Genomic DNA, 19,003 nt, shown 5'->3' on the forward strand with positions numbered 1-19,003 from the left:
AAACAAAAAAAAAAAAAAAACCTGTTCACAGAAGTAATACCAGGAAACTTCCCAAACATGGAAAATGATTTTGATAGAGAACTGAGGCATACAGAACACCAATTAGCAATGATCACAAAATAACTACACCATGATGTATAATAATCAAGATTCATGAAATTCAACACAAGAAAAGAATATTAAAAGCTATCAGGGAAAAGAAACAAATCATCTATAAAAAAAAATCAGAATCACAGCAGATTTCTCAACACAAACCCTTATTAAGTCAAGAAGAGCTTGGAGTGAAGATCAACTCAGGATGATGTATCACACAAAATTATCTTTCAAAATTTATAGAGAAATAAGATACTTCTATGATAAAGAACACTTGAAGAAGTTCATGACCACCAAACCAGCACTCCAAAAAGTTTTGAAGAACATTTTAGAAAAAGATAACAAAGACAAAAATTCCATGAATCCCAGTGGAATGAATCCACCAGGCAAAGCATGCAATTAAACAGAAGGGAAAAAAAGGGACCAACAAAGGGAAAATTACATGACAAGGATGAGTCAGTTCATCTCAGTGATAACCATCAGTGTGAATTGTCTCAATTCACCAATGAAAAGAACCAGATTGGCAGAATGGGTCAAGAAACAAGATTCAACAATATGTTGCATATAAGAAACACATTTAACTCCAAGAGAAATTCATAGACAAAGTTAAAGGGTAGAAAACAATACTCAATGCAACAAAAACCTGGAAAATGCAAAGGCAGCTATTCTATTTACAGACAAAGTGGATTTCAAACCAGTCTTTTCAAAACAGACAAAGAAGGTCACTACAAACTTGTTAAGGGAACAATCCAAGAGGAAGAGATAACAATCATAAACATATATTCATCAAATACTAGCATACCCAACTATATAAAACACACATTAATACATATGAATAATCAGACAATCACAATGTGGGACCTCAATACCCCACTGGAGTACTACATTGCCATAAAGAAGGAAGGACTTAAGAAATTTTTAGATAAATAGATGTACCTTGACAGCATAATTTTGAGTGAAATAAATCAGACACACATGTTTAAATATCACATTATTTCTCTTGTGTGAGAAACCCAAAGCGTAAATGAAGACCAAAATGGATGACAGATATTGGGAAATAGGAAGAAAATGTTCATGGGAAGGGGAAGAAGGGAGGGGACAGGGATGGGGAGGAAAAGGAGGGAAAAGGGATTTTTTTTAAAGAATTGGGGGGCCAGGGATTTAGCTCAGTGGTTCCACTGCCTGCCTCACAAGCACAAGGTCCAAGGTTCAATCCCTAGTACCAACCAATCAATCAATCAAATATGGAAGAAAAGCAATAGAAACAAATTTTTCTAAAGGGAGATGGAAGGAAGAGAGAATGGGAAAAAGAATTAAGATATATTATGTACATGTACAAATTCCTTCTGATGAATGTGAACATTATGTATGTCAGAAGTGTACTAACAAAGTTGTTTTTTTTTTGTTTTTTTTTGGTACCGGGGATTGAACTTGGGTCCTTGCGCTTGCAAGGCAGGCCACTGAACCGCTGAGCTAAATCCCCGGCTACTAATTTATCTTTAAAAAGATGTGGAGGAAATGCATATTACTAAGTGAAAGAAGGCAAAATGAAAAGACTACATACTGTATAGTTTTAACAACAGGACATTCAGAAAAGGAAAAACTATGGAGACAGTAAGACCAGTGGTTGCTGAGAGCTGTGAGGGAGGAGTGGGGTATAAAGCAGCAGAGCACAGTATTGGATGCAGTGAAACTATTCTGTATGATACTCTAATGGCAAATTCATGTTACTATACAATCTGTCCAAATTCATAGAACATACAACACTGGGAATAAACCTTAATATAAGCTGTAGACTTTGGTGATGTGTCAATGGGCATTCACCAATTCTAACAAACATGTAACTCTGGTAGGGGATGCTGACAGTGGGGAGGCTATTTTTCTGTATAAGGGGAGAAAAATCTATGTACACAAAAAATATTAAAGAGCTGTTTTCCTCTGGCTACAAGACAGCAGTCTCTCTCACCTAGAGACCATACAGAGGCTTCTTCTGAAATATATCTCAGATGTTTATCCTTCACAAGATCTATTGCTACCCCATCATTACTAAGCTAAGGACTAGGGTGAAGTCTTGGCACTGGTGGACCAGGGAGGTACTGTCCCTGCCTGTGGAAAGGAATGATTCACCAAAATAGCTTCTGAACCTTCTGATATGAACCGACATGAATTGGGAGACACACCTTGGAATGGACTTGGGAATGCTACACTTGGGGGCCAAGGATAAGGATGGTAAATTTGTTGATTCAGAGTTACTCTCTCATGACTCATGATTTAATCTTCCAAAGAGCCAGTTCTAATGTACTGCTTGAATAAATTTTAGAAATGATGAGCTACAGAAAATGAGTTGATGCTGGGAGTGTTGCTCAGTGGTACAATGCTTGCCTAGTAGTTGGGTCTTGGGTTCAATCCCCAGCACCATAAAAAAATGAACCAAAGTTGCATATGATTTCAATGTGGCTAGTGAGGCCTTAACCAGACCAGACTTAAATCCACTAAAAGAAAAACAAGGAAGAGGAGGAACTGGAGTTGCTAAGGTTACTGGAAGTGTGTGGCAAAGTATTCAAGAGAAAATCAAAATATCCCCTAAATGGGCCAGAGATACAGCTCAGCAGTGCAGCGCCTGCCTGGCAAGCGTGAGGCCCTAAGTTCAACTCCCACTGCAAAAAAACAACAACAACAACAAAAAAAAAAAAAAAAAAAAAAAAAAAAAAAAAAAAAAAAAAAAAATAGTAAGTATTTACCTGTCTTCCCCCTCCCTCTCCCTCTCTGTATCTCTTCCTCCTCCTCCTCCTCCTCTTCTTCATACCTAAGGGCTTTTTCTAATCTCTAAAGTCTATTTAGTTCCCTTTGTGGCAAGGCTAAAATATCAGAGATCTATCATCCCACAGACATAATCAATCATCCAATGATTGATGAAGATGGTTTATGAATTCTACAGCTACTCACCTCCTCTAAAGACATGCATTTACAGCAGCTCGCAGGGTTTCCCAGTGGGAGTAAGTTCCAGTTACCCACACTGGTAATGCACTTGATAAGAAACCCCTTGCCTGCTATCTTCCCTTCCCTAGCTCACTTCCCAGTCTCTCCTGGTTTGCACACAAATTCCTGTCTAAGTGTCACCTACTGGGAGGAGTCAGACATTATGTCTCTTTATTTCAACAAAGCTTACAATTCAGATCACTTAAAACCCAAATTTATGTGGTACATATAAAGTAAGACTATTATAAATGATTAGGCCAGTGCTTTACATGTACTAATATCTGCATTTTTCTAATTTATGCTTTTAGTGGTTCCAACAAGGATCTAACCCTACTGTCACAAATTAATATGCCTTTGTCATTCTGATAGGACTCTGAAGATCAACATTTTCAGCAAGGCAAGCACATCTACTTCCTTCCACTTGACTTCTGTCACCGTGCCCACATAATCTACAGATCACTATAATGCCTATCATTCCCTTCACGTGCTAACTTTAATTTCAAACCTTGCTATTTCCTTCCTCATATCCACCCTTTTTTCCCATTTCAACTGTCAAAATATTCATCTGTATTAATGAACAAATAAAATTCTATGATCTCAGGACGCTCCACCCCTTTTCCCTACAGTTAATCCTCAGACTCACTAAGCTGTGCTTACACACGTCAGTCTTCAGTGGGTCGTAATCACCCTGCTCAGGCAGGAGCTTCACTGCACCTAATTTAAAGGTTCAGAACACAGGCTTCATCCACAAAGTATAAAGGCCAGAGTCCTACTTATCAGAATGTAAGCAACATATCATAAATCTAAAACAGGCTAAAACAACTAGAAGTTTCTAGAAGAGGCTGTTTAATGTCCTGAACCCAAAACCAAACAAAATAATGGATTTTTAGATACAATGCCAGAGGCAATAATCCATGACACAAAAAACTGTTACACTGAATTTTATCAAAATTAACTGCTCGGAAGAAGAAACTACTAAGACAATAAAAAGACAGACCCTAGAGTGAAATAAAATACAGTATTTTCAAAATACATGTCTGATTTAAAGACTTGTATTCAAATTACACAAGAACTCAATAAGAAAACAGCCCAATTTAAAAAAAAGAAAGCTTTCCAAAAGAATTAAAAGAATCATACCACAGTGACATATGCGCACCTATGTTTATAGCAGCACAGTTTGTAATAGCTAAAACAAGGAAACAGCCCATTTGCCCATCAGTTGGAGATTGGATAAAGAAGATGTGGTTTTTCTACAAAATGGAATACTACTCAGCCATAAAAAATGAGAAATTAAGAGTCATTCATAGGAAAATGGATACACATTGAGGATATACTCCTAAGTGAAATAAATAAGTCACACGTGTAAATACCGAATAGCTTCTCTGGTGTGAAAAACTAATAGTACACAAGATCCTAATGAGATAACTGACATTGTGAAATGGGAAGAAAAGGGCTAAAGCTGTAGGGAAAGTGGGAAGGGTAGGGGAAAGGTAATAAGGGAAAAGAAAAAAATATGAGAAAATGAAAAAAATGGAAATAAAGTATTTGTAAATGGGGAGGGGAGGAGTGGGTGAAGGGAGGGCAGGGACAAGGGGAAAAAATGAGAACCAAGACCTGTCATGTAAAGGTACAAGATCCCAGTAATGAATATAACTGTACTGTATATCTAGAATGTACCAATAAACTCAATAAAAGAAAACAGCCCAATTAAAAAATTATCAAAATATCTGATCAAATGCCTCACCAAAGATGATAAATAAGCATGTGAAAAACATTTCAGTACTGTCTGTTATTAGAAAATAACAAAACAAAAAAGAGATACCATTTTATGCCTATTTTACAATAGCTAAAATTAAAAAAAAAATGACAATATCAAATGCGGTCAAGGAGGAACAGCCAAAGAAACTCTCATCTGTTACTGGTGAGAATGCACAGATTCGTCCAAGAAACGTCAGGCAGTTTCTTACAAAGCTAATCAGTCCTACCATGTAACTCAGAAACTGTACTACTAGGTATTTACTCAACTGAATTGAAAATTTATGTCTAGACAAAACCTGCTTCCAAATGTTTATACTAGCCTTATTTTTAGTTGCCAAAACCTGGAAACAACAAAAACACCCTTGAATCAGTAAATGCATAAACTGCAGTACTCTGTTCAGCAATAAAAAGAATGGAGTATCAAGTCATGAAATGATATAGAGGAAGATTAAATGCATATTGCTAAGTGCAAAAAGCCAGTCTAAAAAAGGCTACATACTGCATGATCCTAATTTTACGACCTTCTAGAGAAAGCAAAACTAACCAGCGGATGCTAGAGGCTTGGGGGAAGTGGGGAAGAGCTGAGTATATGAAGTACACAGGAATTTTTACAGCAGTGAAACAATTGTGTACAACACTCTAATGGTGGATACACGATGCTGCGCATTTGTCAACAATGACAACTTTATGACATAGAGTGAACCCTGAGGTCTTCAATTATTTTTTTAATCAGAAGATTCCAAGATAAAAGGTAGAATGTGCCAAAACAATCCAAGTGCTCTGCAAACGTATGAAACAACCCAATGAAAGGGGTAGAGAAAAAAATAACAAGGATGTGCAAGAACTGAGCAATATCATCAACCAAGGAGATAACTGGTATCTATAGAACACTGTACTCAACAATGAAAAAGTGCATGCTCTTCTCAACTGCACATGAAACATGCACCAAAGACCATATCCTAGACTATAAAACAAACATTAGCAAATTCAAGAGAACAGATATCAAACATGGTATGTTATCTGACCATACTGGATTTAAGCTAGAATTCGCTTAGAGAAAGAGACAAATCAATGAAACTAAATGCTGGTTCTTTTAAAAGATGGATAAAATTGATAAGTAAGACAAAAATTTAAAAACTAAAGAAGGTATAAACTACCAATATCACTAATGAAAGAGGAAACATCACTACAAAACACATGAACATTAAAAGAAATACCATGGAGCCAGCATGGTGGCATGTATCTATAATCCCAGCCACTAAGAAGGCTGAGGCAGGAAGAGCACAAGTTTAAGGACAGCCTGGGCAACCTAGGGAGACTGTCTCAAAATAAAATTTTAAAAGAGAGAGAGAGCTAGAGATGCAGGAAGATCACTGCCAACTCAAGGCCAGCCTAACTGCATAGTGAGACAAAGGCCAGGCTGAAATACAAACCCGGTCAAAGAAGAGGAGGAGTGGGGAAGGGAAGGGAGGGGGACAAACAAACAAATTACCAACAAATGTTCATGACCTCAACAGAATATTAAGCAAATCAAATCCATGAATGTATTGAAAACTACTATACCACAGTAGATAGCACAATACTGGCACAAGGATTTAATATGAATTATGGAATTGAGAGCCCATAAACACATCTTTATCCTTATGGTCAGGTGATTTTTAAACATACCAAGACAATTCATTCAACAAAAGTCAGTCTTTTCAACGAATGATGCCAAGATCAAACTACAATACAGTCACACAAACTAATGTGTATATATGATGGAGTACTATTCAGCCATAAAACAGTATTCACATGTAAGAACTATGAAAACATTATGATGAAACAGTTCAATCACAAAAGGCTACATATTATACTATTCTGTTTATATGACATATCCAGGGTAGGCAAATCTATAGCAACAGAAAATAATCACTGGTTTCCAGAGGTTGGCAGGAGGGAAATGGGTGCAGGGTTCCTTTTTGGGAGTGATGGAATTGATACAGGAAATAGGATGTGATAAAGCTAGCTGGGAAATGAGCAGGACTTGTTAATTACAAGATCCCAGGGCAACTGGAGGAGACCTTATGTAGAATTTCCCACTAGATGTGGGCAGCATAAAACAAGAGCACCTCTGTGCATTAGTTTCCATGATAGTCACGTTTCTCAGACTCAGTGTGTGTACTTTTTATTTTTAGGATTTTTGAGACAGGGTCTCACTATTTAGCGTAGGCTAGCCTTGAACTCACAGCAATCCTCCTGCCTCAGCCTCCTGAGTGCTAGTATTACAGGCATATGCCACCACACCCAGCACTAACATGTATTTTTAAGGAAGGAGTTTCTAAACAAACAAACAAAAAAGACTGATAAGTTTATTTGTTTTTAAAGATTATACATCAAAAGACCCAATAGAAAATGAAAGACAAGACTTTTCTCATAGACTGGGAAAAGAGATCTGCAATTAACACAACCAAATGACCAGAATATAGAATAGACACAGCACTAACACAAAGCAGTAACACTGACATAAGATCTGATCAGGAAATTCACAGAAGAAACAAAAAGGGAGAACATAAAAAGGTGCACACACAACTCAAGGATTCACAGCTAAGAGTATAAAGAAATGCAAGTGGGCTAAGAATGTAGCTCAGTTCTGGGGCTTTTATCTAGCGTGTATGAGGCCCTGAGTTCAATCCAATCCAAGCACCACAAAAAAAAAAAAAAAAAAAAAAAAAAAAAAAAAAAAAAAAAAAAAAGAAGAGGAGGGATGGGTCAGGGATTTGGCTCAGTGGTGCTGCCTCCTGCGTCGCACCCACAAGGTCCTGAGTTCGATCCCTGATAACAAAAAAGGAAAATAAAATTGTAGTATAGTCAACCACACAATAAAGCATTATACAACAAAGCTACCTGTAGTTTCACAATATTAAGTGAAAAAGTTGCAAGAGAATAAACATACCATTTACATAATGCTTAAAAGTACACAGGTTAACATAAGCAAGATTGGGACTACAGTACAGGGAGCAAAGTAAACCAAAGGATGCATCACTCTCAGTCATGTAAGTCCGAGCACGAGGGCCTCCTCACACTGAGGGCCTACATACTTCCTATACCTCTCCCCAGCCCTGGTTTGAATACGAGATATTACTTAGGAATTCACATGTATAGAGCCAAAGTATAAAGAAGTACTTGGGCATGATAATCACCAAATGTAAAAAAGTGAGTACCTCTGGAGACGAAAGCACAATCATGTGACTGCAGACGGACACCAACCTACTGGGTATGCTTTATTCATTAGGCTGAATCTTCTTTACACTTTTTATGTCCTACTTCATTGAAACTCATTTACTCTTAGTATATTTTTGGTAAATCTTCTCTTTTGTGGTTTTGGGGAAAGGCAGTACTCCATATATTTTATTATTGAAACAATATAACCACTACCATAAGCTCTGTTCCTTAACCAAATATACCATAACTCTCACAAACTCTATAATTCAGCAATTTCTTCAAACAGTACTCCAACAATATTTGCTAACAAAGGATGCATAATTACTTTGTATCAGCCATTTTACCAAAATAGGAAGAACAAAAGTTTATGGCTGGGCTAGAGGTTTAGCTCAGTGGTTCCACCACCTGCCTTGCAAGTGCAAGGACCCAAGATCGATCTCCAGTACCAAAAGAAACAAGAAAGTTTGTAGCTTTTTTTTCTTTTACTTCTAAAATAAGAAACCTCAAAATAAAATTTTAAAAGATTTTTTGTTAAGGGCCAGGGATTTAGCTCAGTGGCTCTGCTGCCTGCCTCACAAGCACAAGGTCCTAAGTTCAATCCCTGGTACCAAAAAAAAAGATTTTTGTTAAGCTTAATAAAATTTTAAAGTAGTAGATCAATCAGTATATAGCTGCAACCATTACCGAAAAAAAATCTTTGTCTTCATATTCTGAATGCTTCATTTTTAACTATCTCAAATGATAATAGCTCATTCATATCATCAGCCAAATATCTTAAGGCACAATATACTCAGTATTTTTAATAATCATAAGGGTATTTTTTACTGATTCTTCCATCAACTGATCAGATTATCGTTTCTCCATTTTGCATTTCACTGACTAGCTCATAATAGGAGTGTAAGTATCCAGTCTGCTTGTTTTCTTGCTCTTCAAGTGTGTTTGTACTATTACTTCAAACTTCAGTTGACTCTGCATCTTGCAAAAAAACTGCAAAGTGAAGTTTGTTGAGCTATTCCTCTATTTAGCAAGATTCATTTCACCCAAATCAGATAATATAATCTTCTGAAAGACCATTAAACTAGGCAGAGGGAAATGCAATATGTTCTAACTCAACCTGAGTAAACGACAAAGGCCTATCACATTACACACATCCCACTCCCCTCACACTCACTGGCCTACTGCAAAAAAGGCAGGTCATCAGACACACAGATGGAGCAAAGTAAAACAGCAATAAGCCTTAATTGCTTAAGTTTTCTTGGTATACCTTGCCTAAAGTATCATTTTGCATGGCTCCCACTTTAGAAACTACTGCTTTTAAAAAAGGCAGGGCCGGGTGTGGTGGAGCATACTTGTAGAACCCCAGCGCTCGGGAGGCTGAGGCAGGAGGATCACTGTGAGTTCGAGACCAGCCTGGGCTACGTAGTGAGTTCCAGATCAGTCTTAACTACACAGTAAGACCCTGTCGCAAAAAACAAAAAACAAAAAAAAAACCGAGGGGGGGTAGCACACACCTATAATCTTAGCATTCAGGAGGCTGAGGCAGGAGAATCAATTATCTGAGGACAGCAAGAGCTACACACCAAGCTCAAGGCTACCCTCAAGACCCTGACTCAAAAAAAAAAAAAAAATGAGAAGATACAACCATGCTAGGCTTAAAGAACAAACTGGGATTATAAATACTAGAATAAGGAAATTGAGAGTCTAAGTGGTTAAATAACTTGGCCTAAGATTACTAATCTGGTAACTTGTGCAGTTAGCCAATGAGGTGCCTCAAAAAATGAGAAGATACAACCATGCTAGGCTTAAACAACAAACTGGGATTATAAATACTAGATAAGGAAATTGAGAGTCTAAGTGGTTAAATAACTTGGCCTAAGATTACTAATCTGGTAAATTGTGCAGTTAGCCAATGAGGTGCCTCCAAAGCCTATTTTCTTCTTTCCTACTGTGCCACATTTAGGAATTTAAAAAAAAAAAGTTAGGTCCCAAACTGTGGTGCAGTTAATGGGGTCTGTACAGAGTACAACAAGAAGTCCTTTTAGTCTGTACTCTTCTAGGAAGACAGTGTATTCCAGAGTTGGATGAAGTCTGCAGACAGAGGTTAAGTAACTGTCACAGTAAAGACTAAAGTAAAGGGAGAGAAAGCTGTGGAAATGTAACCCTCCTATCTATTACATGAAATCATCCAGGTACTGAAAATTCTTGTGCAAGTTCAGTCCCCAGCAAAGCCTGACAGGTATTCTCTGCATATCCATTGAAGGCAGCAGCTAGAGAAGGCTGAGAGCATCCCTAACACCCACTTAAAACTAGCCAAACTGTCTTGAAAAAGAATTAATTTCCTGCGTATTGCAGGAAAACGCTCAAGTACCTTCCTCTAATACTTCTCTTTTAGATTTAAAGAAATGCCAATGAAAATAAACATAAAACCTAGAGATTTACTTTTTACTAATCTGACAGCATTCTCTAGGTTCTGATAAAAAACAAAAGAACTGTACTCTACTACCCAATGCTGAATAATTAAGTAGAAACTTGTACAGCTGTGGCAAATATTAAATAAATCATATAATACATTCAGCACAAGGCCTGGCACAAAATAATACCCTGATAAATGTTAGCTATCATTATTAATATTATCAGGTACTATTTTATCACACTGCACTTTTAGATTATAGAGCATTTTTTAATTATAGTCAAGGTCGCTACAAGGATATGTAGTCCAAACTTTATTATCGCAGTATTTCAGTTGTATTTTATCTAAAGTATTGTTAATACACAAAAATTCAAAATAAAAATGCATTTTCTTTAAAGACTATTAACAAGTATATCATATACAATCCGTTTCTCAGGTAACTACAACACAGAAAGGCGTGTCCTACTTGTAACATATTAACAGAAAAAGTGACAATTTCAACAAAATGCAAAAAGTTAAAAAGAGCCCTTGATAAAATTTAATACCCAATAAAAACACATATCAAGAACAGAAACCTGGGGATTTAGCTTAGTGGTTCCGCCACCTGCTATGCAAGCGGAAGGTCCCAAGTTCAATCCATGGTACAAAAAAAAAATAATAATAAAAATAAAAATAAAATAGAACAAAAGAAAATGTAGTAGTATTTAAATTAACAAATTTAAGTTTATTAATTGACAAAAGACATTTACCAGAAACCTTCAGGACACATCACCTCTAAGAGAAACACCCTGGAAGCATCCCCATTCAGAAAACAGATCAAAATGCCCATTATCTGTACTGATACTCAACATTTAGACTCGAGGGCCCAGGTGATGCAACAACAAATAATAACAGTAACAATGACAATAATGACAACGACAATAAGTAATATAATGTTGAAAAAGAAGGCTGGTCAATTAAGTCTCCTAGTTAAAGTAGCTAATAAGTAGATACTTTGATGTTTTCCTTTCCACAAAAAAATATTTTTAAAATAAAAGTAAAAAAAACGAAGGCAAGCTGGGCATGACGGCGCACGCCTGTAATCCCAGCACTCCGGAGGCTGAGGCAGGAGGATCACTGTGAGTTCGTGACCAGCCTGGGCTACATAGTGAGTTCCAGGTCAGTCTCAACTACAGAGTGAGACCCTGTCTCAAAAAACCAAAAAAAAAAAAAAAAGTAAGGCTCTAAAAACATGATAAGCCTTCTTTTAGATGAGAAACAACTGACACACAAAGCTGTGAGCAGGACAAAGCTGTAAGCTTGCTGGATTCTAAGTCCAGAGCCAGCTATGTACTGTACATGCTCAGGACAGAAAGCAAGGGAGGGTGGAGAACAGCAAGGGAGGCACCTGAGCCCGACTCGCTGTTGAAGGCCAGGGATGAGGCTAGAGCTGCCAGTCTACCTAGAATGTCAGGCTTAAATAATGCTCTGGGCTTAGAAAAGTAAGAAGGGACAAACACAGACCCCTGACCAGGGACTGAGTCAAGCCACACAGTCTGTGACTAGATCTAAAAGTCCAATTACCTCCAAGGACAGAACTCCTGACCAACCATTACCATATATGATGCTAGACTAGGGTCCCAAAGGTCAGCTGGACACTTGAAATACCACCACACAGAGAAGAGGGCTCAGAGGTAAAAAACAAAATTAAAAGCATTCACTCTCAAGATGAGACTGTAAATCAAAACTTCAAAACCCATGTGATACAATTCTAACAAAGGCAACAAGTGAATATGAATTCACTCCAGATGAAGGTGAATTTTACAGAACAGTCTGACAAAGACTTACTTTATAGGAACACTTAGGGTACTTGAAAAAAAATTGTTTATTACTGGGAACCCAAAATGGTACTCACATCAGAAGCCAATTCAGCAGTTTCCTATACAGCTAAACACATTTGGGGCACATGATCTAGCATCGTGCTATTTACCCAAGTGAGCTAAAAAATTCTGTCCACACAAAAACATTTCAGGACCAGGGATTTAGATTAGTGATGCCGTGCCTGCCTCCCAAGTTCAAGGTCCTGAGTTCAATCCCCGGTACCAAAAAAAGAATTGTAGCAGCTAACTCAGACCTGACAAAACCTAGAAGCAACCAAAACGTCCTACAGTAGGTGAATGAATGAACATTTCCATACAATGGAATACTATACAGTGCTAAAAAGAAACGAGTTATCAAGCCACAAAAAGATGCAGAGGAACCTTAAATGCATATTATCAAGTAAAAGAAACAAGTGTGAGACAGCTATACACAATATAACTCCAACTTAAAACATTTTGCAAAGGCAAAACTCAAGACATTAAAATGATCAAAGGTTGCCAGGAGCTTAGTGAGGGAAGGGAAAAATGATTAAGAGAAGTATAAAAGATGTTTAGAGCATTAAAATTATTATTTATGATTCTGTAATGACAGTACATGTAGAGTCAGGCAATGACACAGATGATATATGACAGTACATATTTGTCAAAACCCATGGAACTGTACATCACATAAATTATGGGCTTTAGTTAATAATATATCTATATGGGTTCGTCAATCGTAATAAACCTAACACACTAGTAAGAGATACTAACAACAAGGAAATACAACAACAGAACCATGCACTATTCAGTCATTTTGGTCAAAGTTGTACTGCTCTATTTTTATTCAGTTATATATATAATTGTTTTTAAAAAAACGTATCACTGCTGGGGATTTAGCTCAGCGGTTCCGACGCCTGCCTGGCAAGTGCAAGGACCCGAGTTCGATCCCTGGTACAAAAAAAAAGTATCACTGACAATTCCCTTTGTGAGCATACACAAAAGAACTGAAATCTGAAATGAGGAGTTTAAATAGATACATGTATACTAATGTTCATAGCAGCATCATTCACATTTGCCAATGGATAAATAAATTAATAAATAAACACGAGCTGAGCATGATGCACACACCTATATACCCTAATCCTTACCCTAAATAAGCCAGAAACAAAAGAATAAATGCAATATTCTACTTAAAGGAGCTACCTAGAACAGAAATGGATAAAGACAGAAAGCAGAACAATGGATTGTCAGGATTAACAGTTAGGGAAGTCACTGTTAAATGGATATAGAGATTAGTTTGGGAAAAGTGAAGTTTTGGAGAGGAACAGTGGCTACAGTTGCAACAACACAGAGCTGTACTCTTAAAAATGGCAGAAATGCAAGAGCTGGAGATTTAGCTCAGTGGTGGCACTTCTTCCTTGCAAGCGCAAGGTCCTGAGCTCGATCCCAAGTATCAAAAAAACAAAAACAAAAATGGCAGAAATGATAAACTGTGTATTATGCATATTTTACCACACTAAGAAAATTATTTAAAAAGTAATGAAAAACTGGTCATCCAATACACTATATACTTCTTCATTTTACCATACATAAAAATAAAGTTCTGTATGGAAAGCAAAACTTTAAACTTTTAGAAAATATCTTGTGGTAGAGAAAATTTTCTTAAACTAGACACACACAAACACAAACACAAGCAACTTAAAAAAGAGAAATTTTTCATAAATTTGGCATCAAAATTCAATGCCACAGTTAACAAAGAGAAAGGAAAAGTCTCAGACTGGCGGAATGCATTTCCAACATATATCCATCAAAGCATTAGCAAGCATTCAAAGAAACCAAACTGTTCCTCAGCAAAAGGATAAAAACTCTGATTTAAATCTACAATTGATTCTCTGGTGTGAATAAATTATAATAATACATAAGATTCTAATGAGATAATTGACAATGTGAAATAGGAAGAAAAGGGCTAAAGGTGTAGGGAAAGGGGGAAGGGTAGGGGAAAGGTAATAAGGGAAAAGAAAAAAATAGAAGAAAATGAAAATAAAGTGTTTGTAAATGGGGAGGGGAGGAGGGGGTGAAGGGAGGGCAGGGACAAGGGAAAAAAATGAGAACCAAGACCTGTCATGTAAATGTACAAGATCCCAATGATGAATGTAACTGTACTGTATACCTAAAATGTACCCATAAACTCAATGAGGAAAAAAAATTTTTTAAAAATAATAAATCTACAATTGAATATGCTCAACAGTTAAAAATAAATGGTCTATATCTGCAAGTAGCAACATGGTTAAATCAATTATAATTTAAATGTGCAACCCTCTGACCCAGCAATTCTACCTTTATTAAGCAATGTCCTTTAATGAGAAAGACTTAAATATATTATATTAAAACTATAACATACTATGAGATCATGTAGTGAAGAAAACTTGAGCACATCTCTATGTTTCAACACGGAAAGATCTCAAAAGTAATGTTAGGGGGAAAAAAGATGCAGACCAAGACAGACAATTAATGTACAGGAGTATTAATGCTTTTTTCTATATTAACTTTATAAACATGAAAATTCATAAAGGAAAAGGATGGAAAGAGGACAATGAACTAATAACTACAGTTTGTTAGGGAAGAGAGGACTGTACTGTTTGAATATCTTACAAGCAAGTGGGTTCTGAGCCATCTGCAGAGGTGTGGGACACAACCATACAAACTGTGTCTCCAGGAGCTGCCAGGCACAGGAGCTCCAATGTGAAAGGCACTCCTGAAGCTGGACAGTACACATACACAGCCAGGACGAGATGCCACAGGTTTAAACCTGAAGAATTAGAAATAAATAAAATACACACAAAATCTTTGCACTTTATCATATATAAGCTGTACACCCAAAAGTTAATTTTAAAATAAATATAAATAAAATATCACCACATAAGCCTGGAAAAAGTCCTCTAAACTGCAGAACCTAAGCACCTCTAAATGAGAACTAGTAGACAGATGCCTGCTGGTTGCACCCTGAAGTACCCAGGATTAAAATGAAGAAATTAACTTATTTCTTCAAGACTTACAATACAATGCCAAATCTTAATTATTCTTGCAGATGACATGATCCTTTACAGAGAAGACCCCAAAAAAGACTCCTAGAATAACTAAATGTAGCTGGATATAAAATCAACACACAAAAATCAACGACATTCATTACACCAATAATGACCCATCAAGAAAGAATTGGGAAAACAATACTATTCACAATAGCATCAAGAAAAATTGAATAATTAGAAATTAACCTAACCAAGAAAGCAGAAGAGCTCTATAGTGAAAATTACAATACTCTGAAAAAGGTGGCCAAAGAGGACATCAGAAAATGCAAAGTCATCCCTATTCCTGGATAGGCAGATCCAGTGTTGTCAAAATGGCCATACTTTCAAAATTGATATATAGATTTAATGCAGTCCCAAACAAAATATCAACAGCACTTCTCAAAAAACTAAAGAAAATGATCCTAAATTCATATGAAACCAGAAGAGACCCAGAATAGCAAAAATAATCCTGGGCAACAACAGCAAAGAAGGAGGCCTCACAATCCTGAATTTCAAGTTATAGTACAAAGCTACAGTAATAAAAACAGTATGGCACAACAGACAGTAGATCAGTGCAACAGAACAGAGGATGCAGAAACAGCCCCAATCAGCCATCTGATCTTTGAGGGGCCAAAAACCTAGCTGGAGGAAGCGCCCCTTTAGCAAACGGTCCTGGGAAATGTAGATAAACTGATGCAGAAGATTGACTCTAGACCCATACCTCTCACATGCACTGAAGTCAAAATGGATCAAAGATCTAAATATTAAAAAAATAATATGCTGGACAATAAAATAGGTAAGGGCTGGGAATTTAGCTCAGTGGCACTGCATCTGCCTTGCAAGTGAAAGGTCCTGAGTTTAGTCCCCAGTACAAAAAAAATAATTAATTAATTAAAATAGGTAAAACTCCTGAAGTCACTGCATAGGCAAAGAGTTTCTGAACATAATTCCAAATGTGCAAGATATAACAAGAATCAACAAATGAAGCCCAGGGATTTAGCTCAGTGGTGCCGCCGCCTGCCTCACAAGTGCAAGGTCCCAAATTCAATCCCCAGCACCAAAAAAATGAAAAAAGAATCAACAAATGAGATTATATCAAATGTAAAAGTTTCTGCGCACCAAAGGCAACAACCAACAAATCTACAGAATAGGTAAAAACTTTGCCAGCTACACCTCAGAGGACTAATATCAAGACTATATAAAGAAGTCAAAAAAATTATTTCCCACCACCACCAGGGATTTAATTTAGCTCAGTGGTGCCACCACCTGCCTCATAGGCACAAGGTCCCAAATTCGATTTCCAGTACCAAAAAAAAAAAAAAAAAAAAAAAAAAAAAAGATTTACCTGCCCAAAATAAAAGACTCAATCAAAAAACAGACAACTGAGGAACAGGAATTTAGCTCAGTGGTGCTACTAACCTGTCTCACAAGCGCAAGGTCCTGAGTTCGATCCCAGGTACCAAAAAATAAAGCACACACAATTGAAATGAATAGACATTTCTCAGAAGGACAAATATATGGAAAAATGTTCAATATTTCTGGCCATTAGAGAAATGCAACTTAACACAATACTGAGACTTCATCTTACACCAGAAAAAAAAAATGGCTATCTTCAAGAAATCAAATAGTAACAAATGCTGGCAAGGCTGCATAGAAAAAGAAATTCTTCTACATTGTCGGTACAAATGTAAACTAGTACAACCACTATGGAAATCAGTACGGAGATTCCTCAAAAAACAAAAATAAAAATTCCATTCAACCCAGCTATTTTCTTCTAGATATCTTCCTGAGTTGAAGACACCAATTTACAATGATACATACACGCCCTTGTTTATAGCAACATAATTTATTACAGCTAAAACTTGGAAGTGGCCTATATGTGCATCAACTAATGAATGAATAAAGAAAATGTGGAATTTATACACAACAGGGTATATTTTAATTAGTGGGAAAATGGATGCCCCTTGAGACCATAATATTAATTGGTATAAATCAGACACACAAGCTTAAATGGCATGGTTTCTCTTATATGAGAAATCCAATATCTAAGCAAAGAGCAAAATGAATCAAAGCACTTGAAAGGCTAAGGCAGAAGGATTGCTGCAAGTTCAGGGACAGCATGGGCTGCGTAGTGAGTTCAAGGCCAGCCTGAAGTGCACAGTGAGACCCTGTCTCAAAAAAAGAGCAAAATAAAAAAAGATAATAGGAAGCAGAAAGAGCCCTTTTGTACATAGAAAAAGGACAAAGAGATGGTGTGGAGAGGAGTAAAAAGAATTAAGATGTGTTATACACATGTTCCAACTGGCAACAACAAATGTAATCACTATGTACTGCAAACACGTACTAATGAAAATATTTATTTTTAAATCTTGGGTTAGTACTACCCTTGTTTTTACATGAGCAAACTAAGGCCCTGAGAAATTAGTATCAAAGGCATAAAATAAAAGGCAAGCACATGCCAGCACTACCTTGATGGCATAACCCCCTTCAAAGGCAATTCCACTTATGTCCGATAAATATCCTCAGAGAACTCATAAAAGGTCAAGTTTTAATTTGGCAGACAAAGTAACCTAACAGGCGCTGCAACCCAGGGGACTGAAGCAGCAGCATGGAGCTGGAGAGTCCAACAAAGCAGAGGTCAGGTAGAATTCCAGCCCTCACAGGACAGCAAAGACACAAACATCTAAGATCCAAGAGCCAGGATAAAAATGAAAAAGAGTTCTCTGGACAAAAGCACTCTCCCTCCTCCCCTAAAAAGCCAATGAGAGTTTGAGCCCAGACTGGGCTGCCTAGTGAGTTCAAGGCCAGCCTGAACTACACAGCGAGACCCTGTTTCAAAACACAAACACACAAGGGCCAGGGATGTAGCTCAGGGGCACGGCACCTGCCTAGAAGGCACAAGGTCCTAAGTTCGATTCCCAGTACAAAACAAAAACAAGAAAAACGCCAATGAGAGAAGGACCAAAATGTGATGATCTCAAGTAACCTCATAAAAGGAGTGGTTGGCCCTAAGAATCAAAGTATGGTGGGGGGAGAAGGGAGGAGAGCAAGAGCGAGAGCAGAAACCAATCAACCATGCCTAACATTACATGACTGATAATGCCCTGGACAAAACGTAGCAAAACCTTGCTTTGCTCATTCATTCACGCAGTAAGCATTTATTGCATGACTGCTGCAAGCCACGCCACATCCTGAGGATTTAGCAGTGAACGGTCGCGCAGCTTATTCTAATTGGGAAGAAAGGAAACTTCCTCTTTTCAAATTGGTTTTCCCTCACTTCTTTAAGGGTCACACAGAAGAGCCTTCAAAACTCTTCCAAATTCCTCCTACAAGATTTCTTTAACCTTCCTGCTTTGTCCCAAAACCAAGCAAGTCACCGCTTCAATTTCCCTGTACTGGAGAAAAACCAGAGAGAACAGAAGTGACTAAGACTAGAGACACAGAATCCAATGCGGCTTTGTATCTCTATCCATACCTTCATGGACAAATTGTCAGCACCCCAACAACAAATCTTGGTTGTGTCTTACAGTAGTCTTTCGTGGCCCTCGCGCTGGCCACGAAGGCTGCCTAAGCAGGGGAGCTAATCGATTAACGTGGCTAAGAATGCGGGACGGTCTCCCTAATCCCAAGGCCCGGCTAGTTAAGGGCGA

General features: G+C 37.4%; 1 protein-coding gene across 7 annotated transcripts in view; it reads right to left on the minus strand.

Moving 5' to 3' along the window:
- Dtnb (dystrobrevin beta) overlaps positions 1-19,003 on the minus strand; it is a 340,951-nt gene that overhangs the window by 280,869 nt on the left and 41,079 nt on the right. Inside the window, exon 1 of one of the 7 annotated variants that reach the window (XM_010604847.3) lies at positions 14,938-15,044. The exons of the other annotated variants lie outside the window; for them this stretch is intronic. Coding sequence (XP_010603149.1) covers positions 14,938-14,984 — 47 coding nt within the window. The 5' untranslated portion in view covers positions 14,985-15,044. Of the gene's footprint in view, positions 1-14,937; positions 15,045-19,003 lie in introns of those variants that run through there. 7 annotated transcript variants of the gene reach the window in all.

The sequence above is a fragment of the Fukomys damarensis genome, unplaced genomic scaffold, assembly GCF_012274545.1.
Source record: "Fukomys damarensis isolate Sample0158 unplaced genomic scaffold, DMR_v1.0_HiC HiC_scaffold_2, whole genome shotgun sequence".
NCBI lineage: Eukaryota > Metazoa > Chordata > Mammalia > Rodentia > Bathyergidae > Fukomys > Fukomys damarensis.